Source organism: Brassica oleracea, chromosome C7, assembly GCF_000695525.1.
Source record: "Brassica oleracea var. oleracea cultivar TO1000 chromosome C7, BOL, whole genome shotgun sequence".
Lineage (NCBI taxonomy): Eukaryota > Viridiplantae > Streptophyta > Magnoliopsida > Brassicales > Brassicaceae > Brassica > Brassica oleracea.
This window is the reverse complement of record NC_027754.1, coordinates 1,233,344-1,249,765: the sequence shown is the minus strand read 5'-3', so window position 1 is coordinate 1,249,765 and position 16,422 is coordinate 1,233,344. Positions and strand designations below refer to the sequence as shown.

Sequence of the window (16,422 nt, the reverse complement as noted above, 5' to 3'; positions counted from 1 at the left end):
TTGTCGGTTACAAGGAAAGGAAATGGCGTAAAGGAAAGGGGTGCCGGTGCTCGAAGAGTTTTACTGGAAAGATACATCATGGCGAGATAATAAAGGTAAAACCCTAATCTAGCCGTCTCGTATGTGTATGTGATTTCGGATCCCCTTTACGTTGTCTCCCTCCTCTCTTTTTTAGCTGACTTAGTGCTCTTCCGTGACCTAGCTGGCGTCGGTTTTAGTGGGCTTTTAACTCGTTGGGCCGAGAAGCCCACATCGCTTCGAGGAGCCGTTGAGCCGACCGTGTTTAGTCGATGCGCGACCGACTAAAAGTACTCTCATGTCGCGCCGAGAGATCGGCGCTCCGAGCCGCCGCTTCGAGCTGTTGCTACGCTTAGTATGGGCAGGGCCGTCTGTTCTTCGGGCCTTGAGGGATGGTCGAATCCATCCTTTACAAGTAGTATGGCAGTCAGTGGTAGGAAATGTAATTTTAAAAGTGTTTGAGGAGTTTTTCGGCAAGGTGTAAGTTTTAGCAGAACGGTGCCGTTTGGCTTAACCTCTCTGTTTCGCAGCTGCGCTTCTCTTATCTTCCCCCTTCCTCTGGTCTTTGCCTTAAACCCTAGCAATCTGAACGTAACACTGGTTCATTATCAATGGGAGATTCACCGTTATTAACCGCTAGTTTCTGAGAGCGAAACCCACCCGAAAAGATTTTGAATTTTTCTTCTCTTTAACCCGGAAAAAATGTACTGTAACCTGACAAGAACCCAAGGGTTTCCAATGGCGATTAGGGTTTCCTTACAACAAACCAAAGCTAAAAGCTGTTTCCACCTCAAAGGAAGCGCCTTTGCAGATGTCTCGACTGGGTTTAGCAGAGGTAGTCTTTTAGTTAGCTCTCGCCTCAAATCTATAGAGATTGGAATGTTAGGGAAGCTTGAAAGCGTTAGAGACTATTCTAGTTTCGATTCACAGAGATTTGGCAAACGAAGTGGTGGTAGAGGAAGATCTGGATTAGTTTCAAAAGCTTACCGAGACCAGAGAAGTGACGAGAGGAGAGCTGATGGATCATCATCTTGGGAGAAGAAACGAGATGGTAGAGGTAGAAATGGAGATTCAGTTTCTGATAGGAGAAGTAGATTTGGTGGTGAAACAAGAGAGCGTGATTCTTTCCGTGGTAGAAGAGATGATAGAGAAGGAGGAGAAAGCGAGAAAGCTACTGGAAACTCTATTTGGGTTGCTAATGACAAACCAGCTCAAGAGCAGTTGCCTAAAGTTAATCGTTCATCTTGGGAGAAACAAGATGAAACAGTGAGTTATGCCCGTGAAGATGATGATAGAGTCGTTGAAGAAGGGGAAACCGAGCAGATTGAAGAAGAACCAAATGATGCTAGGTGGCCTGAGATCAAGAACAGGTTCAATAGGTATGATGTAAGAAGAGATGAAGGGCGCGGCGGCAATGCAGCGTATCAAAACTGGAACAGGCAAGAGAGCTGGGGAAGGAAAACATGGCAAGAGGCGACCGAGTCAAGCGTGCCTAGGATGGTTGGTGAAGTGGTTTACGGAGTGAGTCCGGTCTTAGCTGCACTATCCGCCGGGAGACGAGAGCTGTACGCTCTGTACGTTCAAGAAGGTTTGGATTTGAGTAGCAACAACAAGAAGAAGAAAGACAAGAAAGGTTTCGAGAAGGTCTTGAAACTCTCTGAGAAGCTAGGGTTAGACATCAAGGAAACTTCCAAGCATGATCTTAACATGGTTGCTGATAACAGACCTCATCAAGGACTGGTGCTGGACGCTTCACCGTTGGAGCTGGTGAAAGTGAAAGAGCTAGATAAGGTTTCTTCGGAGGAAGAAGAGAAGTACTCTCTTTGGGTAGCTTTAGATGAGGTCACTGATCCGCAGAACTTAGGTGCCATCATAAGGTCTGCTTACTTTTTTGGAGCCACTGGTGTTGTGGTGTGTGCCAAAAACTCGGCTCCGTTGAGTGCGGTTGTGAGTAAAGCAAGCGCTGGATCGCTGGAAGTGATGGAGCTTAGATACTGCAAGAACATGATGCAGTTCTTGGAAGCTTCTGCTGAGAACGGTTGGCGTGTGGTTGGTGGTTCGGTTTCTTCCAAGGCTGTTGCTTTGAACGAGGTTTCACCCGGTAGGCCGACGATTCTTGTGTTGGGGAATGAAGGGACTGGTTTAAGGCCGTTGGTGGAGAGATCATGCACTGATTTAGTTCGGATTAGTGGGAATATGGCTAGCGATGTTGCAGCTAGTACAGAGTCTGAAGATGGGGAAGTGGAAGGATTGAGATCTTTCTTAGCTGTGGAGAGTTTGAACGTGAGTGTTGCAGCTGGTTTGTTTCTTCATCACTTGATAGGAAACAAAGCAAGTGTTTGATTCCTTGGTGCTTAGTTTTTCTAGACAATTTCATTTTTTTTTTTTTTTGCAGCAAACTTGGGATATGCTCTGTACTTGATATTACTTTTTGCTCCCGTTCAATGGTTTTCTTACGAAAGTTTAGTTGTTATTGATTGATTTTTCAATCATTTCCTGGTCTCTTTGCACTCGAAAAGCCAGTTCTAATTTGATAAACAAAACGCTCCGTTTTGGTAAGGCGAAAAAAAAGCGATTTGGCGATCATGGGTTTTGAGATGGATACGGCGGATCTGCCGGGCTTGTCTGACTCTCCGACGGGGGTTCACGACGATCGAGATGCGCGGAATACGAACACGAACCATGGCGAATCAATCGGGGCAAAGGATTTGGAGAAACAACTGGGATTGGAGAAAAAGGATGTAGGTGAGATGGAAAGGGGATTTGTGAATCATGGCGGAGCCGTTGGTGGAGCCGTTGGTGGAGCCGTTGGCGGATCTGTTGGTGGAACTGTTGGTGGAGCTGTAGGCGGGGAAGTAAGATCGGAGGTTCCTATTAAAGGTTCATCGTGGGTTGAGGTTGCAAAAGAGAAGAAGATATTGAAGAAGTATGAAATCGATATCAATGAACGTGAAGGTCAAAAAGTTGTAGAGATTCCAGATGCAGTGCTGGAGAATGCAAACCACTTGTGGGAAGATTTTCTGATTGGAAAGTTTCTTGACACGGCGCCACACATTGCAAGGGTCCATGCCATTGTAAACAAGATTTGGACTCTAGGGGAGAATGCTCAAAGAGTTGAAGTTTATGAAGTAGACTCTACAACAATGAAGTTCAAAGTCACTAATCCGATGATGAGAGCAAGGATTCTACGCCGCGGAATGTGGAATATAGGAAATGTTCCGTTGGTTGTTACAAAATGGGCACCAGACGAGTTAAGGGAGAAGCCAGAGGTCAAATCTATTCCATTATGGGTTCATCTTAAGAATGTGCCCATGAACATGTTCTCATGGCAGGGGTTGAGTTTCATCTCAAGCGCAGCAGGATGTCCAGTGAGATTGCATCCTGAAACTGCCTCTTGCTCAAACTTCAAGTTGGCTAAAGTATTTGTGAATGTGGATTTGTCGAAAGAGCTGCCGTCTAAGATAAATTTCACAAAAAACGGGAAGTCGCTCTTAGTGGAATTCATTTACCCATGGCTTCCACTTCGATGCCAATCCTGCAGCAAGTGGGGACATGTGGAGAAATCTTGTGTGATGAGGGTTGGTATGTCTGATCAGATACAGAGGAATATGATACAGAAAACTAAGGTGACTGGGAAAAGCATTGAAGAAGTGAGCATTCCTGAAATTGGGCCTTCTAATTCTGAAGGTATAGAGGAGATACTGATAGAGACAGGTGTGGGAGAACTTGAGGAGGGGCAGATAGATGAAGGGTGGAAGGATGTGAATGCAGGGAAGAGTAGAAGCCCAACGAAGAGAATGCTATCTTATGATCAAGTCAAACTGACGACACCATGAAGATTCCTGATACTTAATGAACTAAATGATAATGGTGAGTTGGATAGAGAAGAAACACAAGTCGAGGTAGTTCAGAATAAGGGGGATATTGAAGAGCAGAATTAAGAGGAAGAGGATATAAAAAAGGATGATCTTGTAGAAGGGATTGACACTATAGAAGAGGAAACTGTTAGGGAAGAGGGAAAACAACTGGAGGTAAATAGAGATAAGGAAGATAAAGAGAAGGAAGTGGAAAATGCAGAGGGGGAAGTGAACGTAGTGAAATCACCAATCTACTGTGATATTGTGAAATCTCCTTTGAATGATGTTATCGGTAAAGCAATTCAGAAATCTACAAAGGCTGATCTGGTCAACAATATTCGACCGTCTCTGCCGAGATCTTCGAAAGCAAATCATAAGGTCTTTCCTGAGAAAACTGGGCCTGGTAACCAGGGCAGAAATGTCTATCGAAAAACCTCTCAATGACAGGATTCTTCTGGAATGTAAGAGGATTTAATAAAAGTTCGAAGCATGGAGTAGTTAAAGATTGGATTCTTAGTAAAGATTTGAAGTTTGGTTGTCTGTTGGAAACCAGAGTCAAGGAGAGTAAGCCGAAGCATATTGTTTCTTCAGTGTTTAATGGTTGGTCTTGGATAAATAATTATGAGTTCAGCAGGAAGGGGAGAATTTGGGTTGTTTGGAGTCCCCAGACGCGGCTAACTCTAGTATTCAAGACAAGTCAGATAATTACCGTTTCAGTATTACTAGAAGGGGAGACAGAAGAGTTCTTTTGCTCTTTTGTATATGGAGAAAAATTAATGGAAAATAGAAAGGAGTTATGGAGTGATATTAAGGATCATCAAGATGCAGCAATGTTTAGAGGGAAACAGTGGATAATTATGGGAGATTTTAATGAGATTCTTGATGGGGAGGAGCATTCTAGCTATCAAGACTCGGGGTTAACTAATTCGGGGATGCGTGATTTTGAGAGCATAGTTCAGTATTGTAGGCTTGTGGATCTTGGTAGTCAAGGACCGAAATTCACCTGGTGTAATAAGCGAGAGGAGGGTCTTATATGTAAGAAGCTGGATCGATTTCTTGTTAATGATACTTGGCTGCAAACACAAGACAAATCGTATGGAGTTTTTGAGGCCGGAGGCTGTTCTGATCATCTTAGAGGCATATTTCATTTGCAAACTGAGGCTGTTGGGAAGCGAAGACCATTTAAATTTACTAATGCAGTTGCTGAGATGCCGAATTTTATTAAGATGATTGAGGATCACTGGAAGGAAAACCAACCTCTCTTTCAATCTACTTCAGCTCTTTTTCGATTTTCCAAATCTCTCAAAGCCCTGAAGCCTCAGATCAGAAGATTGAGTAAGGAGAAGTTGGGAAAGTTGTCTATGAAGGTAAAAGAGGCTTATAATGATCTTTGCAAGCAACAAAAGAGATTGATGGAAGACCCCAATCTGGAAAACATTCATGAAGAACTGATAATTGAAGAGAGGTGGCAAAGAATCTCAACGATAGAGGAGAAAGTGTTAAAACAAAGGTCAAAGATGCACTGGTTGCAACTGGGAGATGGTAATAATAAAGCCTTTCATAACGCTGTGAAGATTAGAAGGGCTATAAATGCTATAAGAGAAATAAAATGCCAATCAGGTGTATTGGCTACTTCTCAGGAAGATATCAAACCTGAGGCTGAGAGGTTCTTTAGTGAATTTCTATCCTTTGAGCCCCCAGTTGCAACAATTTCTTCCCTTTCTGTGTTCCAGTATTGAGAGTGAACGATTGATTAAGCCGATAACTGATGAAGAGATTCGAGAGGTGTTGTTCCGGATGCCAAATAATAAGTCCCCAGGACCAGATGGATTCACAGCAGAGTTTTTCAAAGCCTCCTGGTCGATAATTGGTAAAGATTTCACAACTGCAGTTCATTCTTTCTTCAGCAAAGGATTTTTACCAAAGGGGCTGAATGCAACTATCTTAGCGCTTGTGGCAAAGAAGGATAATGCTACTGAGATGAGAGACTATAGACCTATCTCCTGCTGCAATGTGTTGTACAAAGTGATTTCTAAGGTTATTGCTAATCGACTGAAAGGTACTCTCTCGGGCTGTATTTCTTGCAATCAATCTGCGTTTGTTAAAGATATGTTGCTTGTTGAGAATCTGCTATTAGCCACAGAAATAGTGAAGGATTATCACAAGGAGGATGTTTCCCCTAGGTGTTCTATGAAAATAGATATAGCCAAAGCTTTTGATTATGTTCACTGGCCATTTCTGTTGAATACTCTAAGAGCTCTTAACATGCCAGAGGAATTCGTTCATTGGATAGAGCTGTGTGTTTGCTCACCATCCTTTTCGGTTCAAGTCAATGGAGAACTGGCGGGTTTTTTTCAGAGTAGAAGGGGCTTAAGACAAGGATGTGCTCTCTCTTCATATCTATTTGTTATCTGTCTGAATATGTTGTCTAGCATTCTGGATAAAGCGGCTGCTAGGGGGATTATTGGATACCATCCTAAATGTCAGAATATCTTACTCACACATTTGTGTTTTGCAGATGATCTTTTGGTGTTCACAGATGGAACCAAAATATCTATTGAAAATGTTCTGAAGATTTTTGAAGACTTTGCTGCAATCTCTGGTTTAAAGATCAGTTTGAAAAAGTCTACATTGTTCACAGCCGGTCTTCCTTTACTCTCTAGGAAGATGACGATCAACGATTACATGCCTTTAGTAGAAAAAAAACGGAAAAAGATGAGTTCTTGGACTGGGAGATTGTTGTCTTATGGAGGAAGGTTACAGCTCATCAACTCTGTTATCACTAGTATGGCAAACATCTGGCTATCGGCTTTCAGACTTCCAAGCAGTTGTTTGAAGGAGATAGAGAGATTGTGCTCTGCTTTTCTGTGGTCAGGGCCAGACTTAAAGACAAGTAAGGCGAAGGTTTGTTGGCAGGATGTTTGTCTACCCAAGAGCGAAGGTGGGCTGGGGATTAGACCTTTAAAAGAAATTAGTATTGTTCTTGGTTTGAAGTTGTTATGGAGATTGTTCTCTACTCGCTCTTCCTTATGGGTGAAGTGGATTCATTGCTACCTAATAAGTAAAAGCTCCTTCTTGTCAACGATATATAATGCTAGCATTGGTTCTTGGACGTGGAGAAAGATTCTGAAGCTAAGAGAGATAGCTAAATCTTATATTCAAATGAAGATTCACAATGGCAGAAATACATCTTTCTGGTACGATTCTTGGTCTTCTCTAGGATGTCTCAAAGATCTACTTGGAGTGAGAGGTACAATTGGTCTTGGTATTATAGAACATACTTCGGTTGAGGAAGTGATGCTCTATCATCGGAAAAGAAGACATAGACTGGCTGTTCTTAACACTGTGGAGGGTGAAATTGAAGAGTTAAAAAGTAGACGTAATGAGGATGATGATATTCCCTTATGGAGGCAGGATGCGATCAGATTTACAAAGATTTTCTCTACAAAGAAGACATGTCTTTACATGAGACAGGAGCAACCAGTGTGTGCTTGGAATAAAGGAGTGTGGTTTTCACAATCTACTCCCAAATATTCTTTCATGTTATGGGTGGCTGTGAAGAATAGGTTGCAAACCTATGACAGAATGAAGAAGTGGAACTCATCTATAAATGGAGTTTGTGTGTTATGCCAAGAGGAAGAGGAGACCTGTCCACACTTATTCTTCAAGTGTAGATACCCTGGGAAAGTTTGGAAGTCATTGATAGGTGGGATTATAAAGGACGCTTTCTCGCTTGAATGGAGTGTGAATCTGGATTTGATTTCCCAATCAAGATCTAGTTTCACATCCACTGAAGTATTCATTATCAGATATACTTTTCAAGCGTTACTGCATAGTATTTGGAGGGAGCGTAATGCTCGTCGGCATGGAGAGCAACCAAGAGATGAATTGTTGCTGATTAAATGGGTTGATAAAGTGATAAGACTGAAGGTTCTAGCTGTGAAAGGGAAGGGGCAAGAATACCTTGAGGAAGGTTTGAGTCTGTGGTTTGGCTCAAGAGTTACATGAGTTTTCTTTTTGAAGTACAGAAAAGTAGAGATTTAAGAGTTTATTGATTTGTAGATGGAGATCAAAACAGTAGCACTTGATGTAATTAAAGTTTTGATTGAATAAATTTTACATTCATTAAAAAAAAAAAAAAAGCCAGTTCTTATGTTGCATTTAGCAAAGCAGAGATATAGTCTATACAAAAAATAATCTTCTTTGCACGTTACACGCAGTGTGGTTTATTCTTATCGTTGAGTTTATAATCTAATAGTATTTCAACTAAATATTGGTTTGCTTACTGTAAACGCAAAACCAAAACGTTCCTACCATTAGCCTTTGATGTTTGCTTTTACAACTAATTTGTTAGGTCATGAAAATGCTTTATAATTGGAACTTTTCAACTATTATTTGTATAGTTTCTTCAAATAGAAACGCAACACATGCCGTTTGAAAAACTCAAGAGATAAAACTTGTTTCACTACAAAACAATTATTGATGTTATAAGCTCATCCTTTATATTTGCAATGAATTGAATTGGGCTTAATGAAGTTGGCGGATTTGCGCCATATTAGTAAATTACATGTCCCATAGTGAGGTTTAATAAGCAATTGGAAAATGATATGGAGACAAAACACCAAATGGATGTTTCAAACATTCGTGTCTTTTCATTTGTTCACATGGACTTTCGTACTAATAATAGTTACGTTTAACTCTTTGTAACCACGTTATATATTACGTGCGACTCCTCATCTACCTTAATTGCTCTTCCTTCTCTCTTGTCACTGTCATCACATTTCTCTTTTGCTCTCTCTGTCGCCGCGATCCTCAGTAAGTCTTTAGGGTTTCGTCTCAATTCTTCACTTTCTTACGGCATCATCTCTCTCATGAACTGCTTTGTGCTTTTTCTAGCTAGGGTTTGATTCTCTCAACTTTTCCTGAAATCTTGTTAAAGTTTTCATCTTTAGATAAAATAGTAAAAGTTAGATAGTTTTATTATGTTGAGAAGGTAAAGAGCTTTTGTGATACAAACAGGTCAACTAGTAATAAGGATGGATAATAGCAGTTGTGAGTCAGAGGAGAGTGACTACTCTGAGAAGCCTTACAAGCAACTGAGGGACGGGGAGCTGAAAGTTAAGCAAAAGGAGGAGACTTTCAAGTGCCCTTTTTGCCCTGAGAAGAAGAAGCAACGCTACAAGGAGCTGCTTGTCGCCAAATCCACCACTAGAAATTGTAAACAAAAAGCTAATCACTTGGCCTTGTCAAAGTACCTCCACAACGAGCTCGCTGGGGATGCTGAGCCAGTTATTAGCTTGTCCAAGCAGAAGCAAGCTGCTGTTGTGAATGACGACATGTATGTGTGGCCTTGGATGGGGATTGTCATCAGCCCACTGAGAGGAAACGATGATGACAAGAGTTTTTTGCTTCTTGATTCGGCGTATTGGTTGAGGAAGCTTGCGAGGTTCAACCCTCTTGAGGTGAAGACCCTTTGGGTTGAGGAGGATTCGGCAGTTGCTGTGATTCCTAGGTTCAACGGTGGTATGGATGGGTTCAAGAGCGCCACAGAGCTTGAGAAGGAGTTTGATGTCAAGCGGTGCGGCAGGGAGGACTGGAGGAGGTTCAAGTTCAAGACTTATGGCTGGTGCGCACGTGCAGATGATTACAACTCTCAAGGCTCGATAGCTGAGTACCTGTCAACGGTAGGGAGACTGAGAAGCTTCTCTGATATATCCAAGGAGGAAATGCAGAAATCGGATAATGTTGCGTACGATCTAGATGATAAAATTTATATGATGAATGAGGATTATAACGAGGTCCAGTTCAAGTACAAAGAGGAGACCATCTCTCTGCAGAGGCTTCTCATGGAAAAACACACGCTGGACCAAACTTATAAACAAGGTTTGTGTAACTGAAAAGTTGATTTGCTTATGTTTCCCAACCTCGGTTTGTGACTCTTGTTTTTATATCTAGAAACAAAAAGGATGCAGGAGTTTTCGCAGCGCAACATCGACAGGATCTTACGAGAAAAAGAGATGCTGAACAAGAAACTGGAGTATAGGATGAAGGGTCTGGATGCTTGGTCCAAAGAATTGGACAAGAAGCAAGCATTAACTGAACTGGAGAGACTAACTCTTGAAGAAGAAGGTAATAATAGTTCATGCGTTTTATGTTTTCCAGGGTTACTGATGATCTTTTTTGGTTGTGATAGAACGATGCTGTGAGCTCCTCTCTCCAGTTAGCTTCACTTGAGCAGAAAAGGTATGTATGTATGTTTTCAGTTAATGAATGGCTCAGCTTGTGTACTTTGAAGATTGAAATTTTACTCTTTTTCTGAATTCAGAGGAAAAAAGAGGAGGCACTGAACAAGATCCTTCAGCTTGAGAAGGAGTTAAACAGCAAGCAGCAACTTCAAATGGAGATTCAAGAGCTGAAAGGAAAGCTGCAAGTCATGAAGCATCATAGGGAAGATGAAGATGATGAGGACGTTAAGAAGAAAATGAAAGAGATGAATGAAGATCTAGAGGATACTAACTCGGCCCTCATGATAAAAGAAAGGCAAAGCAATGATGAGATACAAGAAGCACGCCAAGAATTGATTACGGTATCTACTTTAAATTCTTCCTTCCATGTTCTTCTTGCCTGAGAAATCTGTATAAATCTATGAATAGTTGGAACGGCCATTGTGAGATCTGAGCTGTGAATGATCTGGATTTTTTTCAGGGATTGATAGGAATGTTGAGTGGTGATCGAACCAACATCAGAATAAAGCGGTTGGGAGAACTTGATGAAAAGCCATTCCTGAAAGCATGCAAGGAAAGATTCAAAGGCGAAGAAGCTGAGGTGCAAAGCCTCAAGGATTCAGGATGGTATCCATTCAAACACGTGGGGACTGAAGACAAAATGAAGGTTTAGTTATGTCTCATTGCTCCGTAGAGATTCCCTTCCCACTGTCTCTATGTCCCATTCTATGAAATCTTCATCTAATTCCACTGGTGCAGGAAGTGGTGGATGAAGAAGATGAGCAACTTAAGAAGCTGAGGGAAGAGTGGGGTGCACAAGTGTTGGAGGCAGTGAAGACAGCACTGGAGGAGCTGAATGAGTATAACCCAAGTGGGCGGTACTCAGTCCCAGCACTGTGGAATTTTAAAGAAAAAAGAAAAGCAACACTTAAAGAAGTGATCGAATACATGACGCTGCAGATCAAGAATCTCAAGAGTCTCAAACGCAAAAGAAAGGATTAGGTAACTCAAATCTTTTGAATTCGTTCAGGTTTGCAAGCAAATAAAGAATCGTTAAGACTGACATGTATTTGCTTATGTCATAACTTGGCAACTAATTCTCTCTCGGTTAAAAACATAAAGTGGAGTCTCTAATAGCATTGCATCAGTGAGCTTGTAAAGAATAATTAGTGAAAGCAAGTGGTCGTGTTCTTGTGTTGCAGGAAGCAGAGACGCTGGAGGAAGATTGAAGACGTGGTGTTTTTATTAGGAAAATTGATAATTTAAGAACCTATGTATGTTTCCAACGATCAACAATGTTCTTACAGTTTCAGTGACTTTTGTGAGTGTTTTATTAGACCACAGTCTATAAAACTCCTAGCTTTTAAATTTAGGGAAAATTGCCGAAACGGAACAAAAAAACAACATAGTTATCCCTATGGTATAAAATCATATTTGTCCATTTATTTTCTCTTTTACCTTTTCCATTTCTGAAATTTAATGAAATAAATAGTTTTATGAATCCAAAAAATATTAAAAATATAAACAATTAATAAAACACCTATATACACAAACACATATTTTTTTGGTTAAAAAACTTGATAAATAAAATTTTAAAATTATATTCCACTAAAAGTAGAATTCGTCTTCTACGGAAAATGAATTAGAAGAAAACGAATTCCAGAATAAACAAGTCCATCTATTTTTTTTAGAAGAAACCATCCAAAAATGACTAAAATTCTAAATATGGGGAACTAATTGTAAAGATCGCTACTTTTATTTTGAATGCAGTTTCTACTTTTATGAAGTATTCTAAAATTCCGGGTATGCGAAATCTAAACTTAACACGAACGTCTACAAAAACTAGAAATTGTATTCAGAATTTTTGTCATGGTTCTACACAGTGTAGATGGTGCCTTCTACGGATAAAAAAAAACAGTTTTTCCGAAAATTAAAGAAGTTTCAGTTAAGAAAATATTCTTAAAGTATTCTAATTTCCTAAAACGTATCCTGGTCGATTTTTTTTGTCAAAATATAAAAAAAAACATTTTTTGCTTTTCTTCTTCATCAATCTATGATTTCTCCATAGTTTGTGATTTTCACAAACTCTTGTTCTATGATGCATATCTATACAATATGTGGTGTTTGGGAATTTAGTGCAAGCACGAGATTGATTTTTTCGGCTGATGATAAAGGGGGTAGGTTACTGTTATTGAAATCAAGTTCTACCTTAGAGGATTTTAAACGAATAGTTTTGGAGGATTTTAGAAACCAAATGCAATTAGGTTACGTGATATTTTTGATATGTGTCGTGTGTTCTTTTTTTCCTAAATTGTTTTTACATTTTTTTTCCTTTCTAAAACATTATGGGATTACCTTATTTTTTTTATATTTTTCCATTAAAATTTTTAAAAATGGTTTTAATTTATGTTTAATTTGATTAAGAAAATGTTAGTTTTGGGATTATGAAAAATATTATACTATAGGGACAACTTAGTGATGGTTTTATACCATAGGGACAACTTTTGGCAATTTTCCCTTAAATTTATTTATCTCCTATAAATATTATAGCTAATTTTTTATTTTGGAACACAACTTTTATAAAATTTAAAAAGAGTTATGCAGTAGGAACTGCTACAAGGTTCAATGCCTGTTTCACTAATCGATCAGCATCAACATTCCTCAACCGAGGAATCCAAATAAAGGAAACAGAATCAAAGGTAGTACAAGCTAAGCGGATGTCCGCAATAATTCCATAGAGCTCTGGAGGCTCCATCTTTGAGTTGAGAGCTTTTATCAGTTGAGTAGAGTCCGATTCGCATCGGAAACGCCGGATCCCCAGCTCTTTACACTTTCTTATAGTATCTCTCATTGCGAGTCCTTCGGCCATCAGTTGAGAGGTGACGAAGGAGCTAGTGTTTTGGAAGCTCTGGGTACACTCTGCTTGCTTAATTATCCACCCTATTCCCGCCATTCTGGAGTTGTCGATCCAAGCCGCGTCTGTCTGCACTACTACCCCGTAACATGGGGGAGGTTCCGTCTGTCTTCTAGGCTGATGTTGCTTTACTTCTCTAGTCTGGGCGTTTTGCCATTCCTTAGCTGTAACGATTGCCTTTGTTAGGACCTGTTCTGTCGTGAAACCTTTGTCATTGAAGATCATACTGTTTCTTGCAGTCCATAGTGCCCAGACAATCCATGGGGCCAAAGAGACAATTATGATACCCACTGGAGGCAAACATGGGATCGCTATGATTCGCATCCAATCATTCTCTAAATCTAATGATCCTCTCCTATCAATTTGTTGTGCAAAGGGCGCAGCCTTCCACACTTTCATCGCAAAGTCACATTGAAAGATGAGATGATTAATAGATTCAAGGTTTCCACAGCGCTTACAGTGCGGATCAAAGCGTAGCTGTCTGATTTGCATTTGTTCTCCCACTGGTAGGGCCCCTTTGAGTGCCTTCCAGATCAGTATTTGAATCTTCGGAGCAGTTTGCAAGTTCCATACTCCTTTATTCCAGTTTGTCACTTGATCTCGCCGGTCTCTGGCTTTCTTCTCATTTTGAATCTCCACTGCTGCAATATACCCAGACTTAGTTGTGTAGACTCCATCCTTTGTGTGAATCCAGAATAGTTTATCTGAGGCCCCTTGTTTGCTCGGCTTAATACTTAAGATCGTGTCCACCAGTTCTGGTAGTTCCCGTTCGATTTTATTCAAGTCCCAGTCTTGCGTGTTTGCTTGAAACAGGTCTGCCACCACTATATCGTGGGATGCTTCAGTAGGCGGTCCCATAGGTTGGAGCTTACGTGATGTACTAAGCCATGGGTCTTGCCATGCCTTTATGGTCTTGCCATCTCCTACTGCCCATCCCATGTTTCGCATCAGAAGATCACGTCCTATCAAAACCCCCCTCCAACCATGAGATATAGCTGATACCGCTGGTACTTTGGTGAACTCTTCATGCTGGCAATATTTTCCGAACAGGGTCCTTGTAAGTAGACCCGTTGGATTATTGAGCAGCCTACAGCTCAGTTTAGCGAGAAAATCATCATTGAAGCATTCGAACTCTCGAAACCCAATTTGTGCCATTTCATCCCAAGATACCCAAGCCATCTTCTTAGTGCCAGAGTTAGAGTCCCACCAGAATCTTGTTACCGCTGATTGAATATGGTTGCAAAGGGAGATCGGAAGTTTAAAACAGGTCATTGAGTGAGAGGGCATGGCGGATAAGACACTCTTAACCATGACCATCTTTCTTGCTGAGGATAGAAACCTGTTTGTCCAGCTTTTAGCTTTTTGCTTGATCTTATCCACTATCGAAGCGAATAGATCTTTCTTCTTTCGTCCAAAGTGCTCGGGAAGCCCGACGTATTTCCCGACCCCTCCCTCATTCGGTATCTGAAGGATGTCTTTGACTTTCGATTTTAGCTGTGGTGGGGCTCTTCTCGAGAAGGAAACAGAGGATTTTGCAGTGTTGATGTACTGTCCCGATGCCGCTTCATATCGCAATAGAATGTCCTTCAGCGCTTTGCTACTTTGCTCAGATGCATTTGTGAAGAACATGGTGTCGTCCGCAAATAACAAGTGATTGATTCTAGGGCAACCTCTAGCCACTTTCACCCCTTTGAGTGTTCCTTCCGCTTGTGCTTTGTTACATAATCCCGAGAGAACCTCACTGCACAAAATGAATATGTACGGTGAGAGTGGGTCTGCTTGACGGATTCCCCTACTCGGTTTAACCCTTCCTCTAGGCGAGCCGTTGATGAGAAAGGAATATGTAACAGTGGTAATACATTGCATGATTAATGTAATCCACTTTGGATGGAACCCCATCCTACTCAGCACTAAGGATATGAACTCCCACTCGAGTCGGTCATAAGCTTTACTCATGTCAGTTTTCACTGCCATGGCACACCTCACTTCTGCCTCAGAGTTTTTCAAGAAGTGGAGGACTTCATGGGTGATCAACACATTATCCGAAATGGCCCGGCCGGGGACAAAGGCGGACTGATTTTTTGCTATGATCGAGGACAGTAGCGGTTGTAACCTTTTCGTCAAGATTTTCGATATGATTTTGTAATAGACGTTGCAAAGTGCAATCGGTATATACTCCATAACCGTTTGCGGTCGATGGGTCTTGGGGATAAGGCGAATGTGGGTTTCGTTGATCTTCTCTGGTAGGTCTCCCAAGTTGAAAAACTGTTGAATCTCCTCTGTTATTGCACCGCCAATGTGGCTCCAGTTAGCGTGGAAAAGCTCGCCGAGAAGCCATCCGGGCCCGGCGCTTTGTCAGCGTGTATTGAAAAGGCTTCTTCTCGGACCTCCAAAGGGGTCGATATGCGGATTAGTCGATCATTGTCTTCCTCGGTGATCACTGGGTCGAGTGCGTAGTTGACTGTATCTGCACTGTTTGTCTCGGCCGACGCAAACAGATTCCCAAAGTAAGTCACAATGACTTGCGCTATCTGCTCTTCCTTATGCACCTCTTTACCATGTTCATCCTCGATCACTGAGTATTTTTGCTCGTCGTCTTCCTTTGGTAATAGAGTGAAAAAACCCTGAGTTCCGATCACCAAGTCTGAGCCATAAGAGTCGGCTCCTTTGCTTCCAGTAAGCTTCTTCCTCTGAGTACGCCGCTTTGAGATCAGTGGTGATCTGCGTTATCAGAGCTGTTTCATTTGCAGTGTCAGTCATGGCTTTTTCTAGCTTTTCTCTCTTCTCCTCAATAGCCAACCGGCTGTTACGTTGGTGATTCTTATTCCAGGCTGCAATAGCATTGCGACTAGCCGTTATTTTCTCTCTTACAGAGCAAGAGCTCCCATTCTCCCATATCTCTCGTACCAACTCTTGTATCTCAGGGTTGTCCTTTAAGCGGCAGTCAAAGCGAAAGAGTCCTCGTCATTTTTTCTTATTCGATTCTAGCATGGAGAGTAGGGGTTTGTGATCCGATCCTTCATAGTTGAGATAATGGCATCTGGCCGTTGGGAAAAGTTCGGCCCAAGCTGTATTAGCCACGGTTCTATCCAACCGGCATCTGACCAAGTAATCACCTCTCTGTCCTCGCCAAGACAGGGGATCGCCGGCATGTTGGAGATCATAAAGATCTCCTTCTGAGAAGAACGTACGTAAATCAGTGAAAGAGCTTTCCGGCTGTGGTGGTCCTCCTTCTTTTTCATCATTACTAATCAGATCGTTGAAATCACCGGTTATAAACCATGGTGCATCTCGACCTTCATTCATAGATATAAGTTGTTCCCACATTAGTTTTCTGGTTGGTTTGTTTGTGTCACCATAGATGAAAGTCGCAAAAAAAGGTCTGCCTTCAAAAACAATACTTGTATCC

At 41.3% G+C, this 16,422-nt stretch overlaps 2 protein-coding genes across 2 annotated transcripts; both read left to right on the top strand.

Annotated features, from left to right (window-relative positions):
- Positions 1 to 558: 558 nt before the first annotated feature.
- On the top strand, positions 559 to 2,507 carry LOC106301308 (uncharacterized tRNA/rRNA methyltransferase MSMEG_6073/MSMEI_5913). The gene has a single exon (XM_013737672.1). The coding sequence runs from the start codon at positions 721 to 723 to the stop codon at positions 2,359 to 2,361; it is 1,641 nt and encodes a 546-aa protein (XP_013593126.1). The 5' UTR covers positions 559 to 720; the 3' UTR covers positions 2,362 to 2,507.
- Positions 2,508 to 8,613: 6,106 nt separating this feature from the next.
- Positions 8,614 to 11,421, top strand: LOC106302312 (factor of DNA methylation 5-like). The gene is made up of 8 exons (XM_013738851.1): positions 8,614 to 8,690; positions 8,895 to 9,758; positions 9,831 to 10,004; positions 10,069 to 10,094; positions 10,201 to 10,461; positions 10,581 to 10,766; positions 10,859 to 11,101; positions 11,302 to 11,421. Exons 2-7 carry the CDS (start codon positions 8,912 to 8,914, stop codon positions 11,099 to 11,101), a joined length of 1,737 nt encoding a protein of 578 aa, XP_013594305.1. The 5' UTR covers positions 8,614 to 8,690; positions 8,895 to 8,911; the 3' UTR covers positions 11,302 to 11,421.
- Positions 11,422 to 16,422: the final 5,001 nt, after the last annotated feature.

Coding starts and splice junctions, on each gene's coding strand:
- LOC106301308 (XM_013737672.1), top strand. CDS start 721: ATGTACTGTAACCTGACAAGAACCCAAGGGTTTCCAATGGCGATTAGG.
- LOC106302312 (XM_013738851.1), top strand. CDS start 8,912: ATGGATAATAGCAGTTGTGAGTCAGAGGAGAGTGACTACTCTGAGAAG. Junction 10,005..10,068: donor ACTAACTCTTGAAGAAGAAG/GTAATAATAGTT, acceptor TGGTTGTGATAG/AACGATGCTGTGAGCTCCTC. Junction 10,095..10,200: donor GCTGTGAGCTCCTCTCTCCA/GTTAGCTTCACT, acceptor TTCTGAATTCAG/AGGAAAAAAGAGGAGGCACT.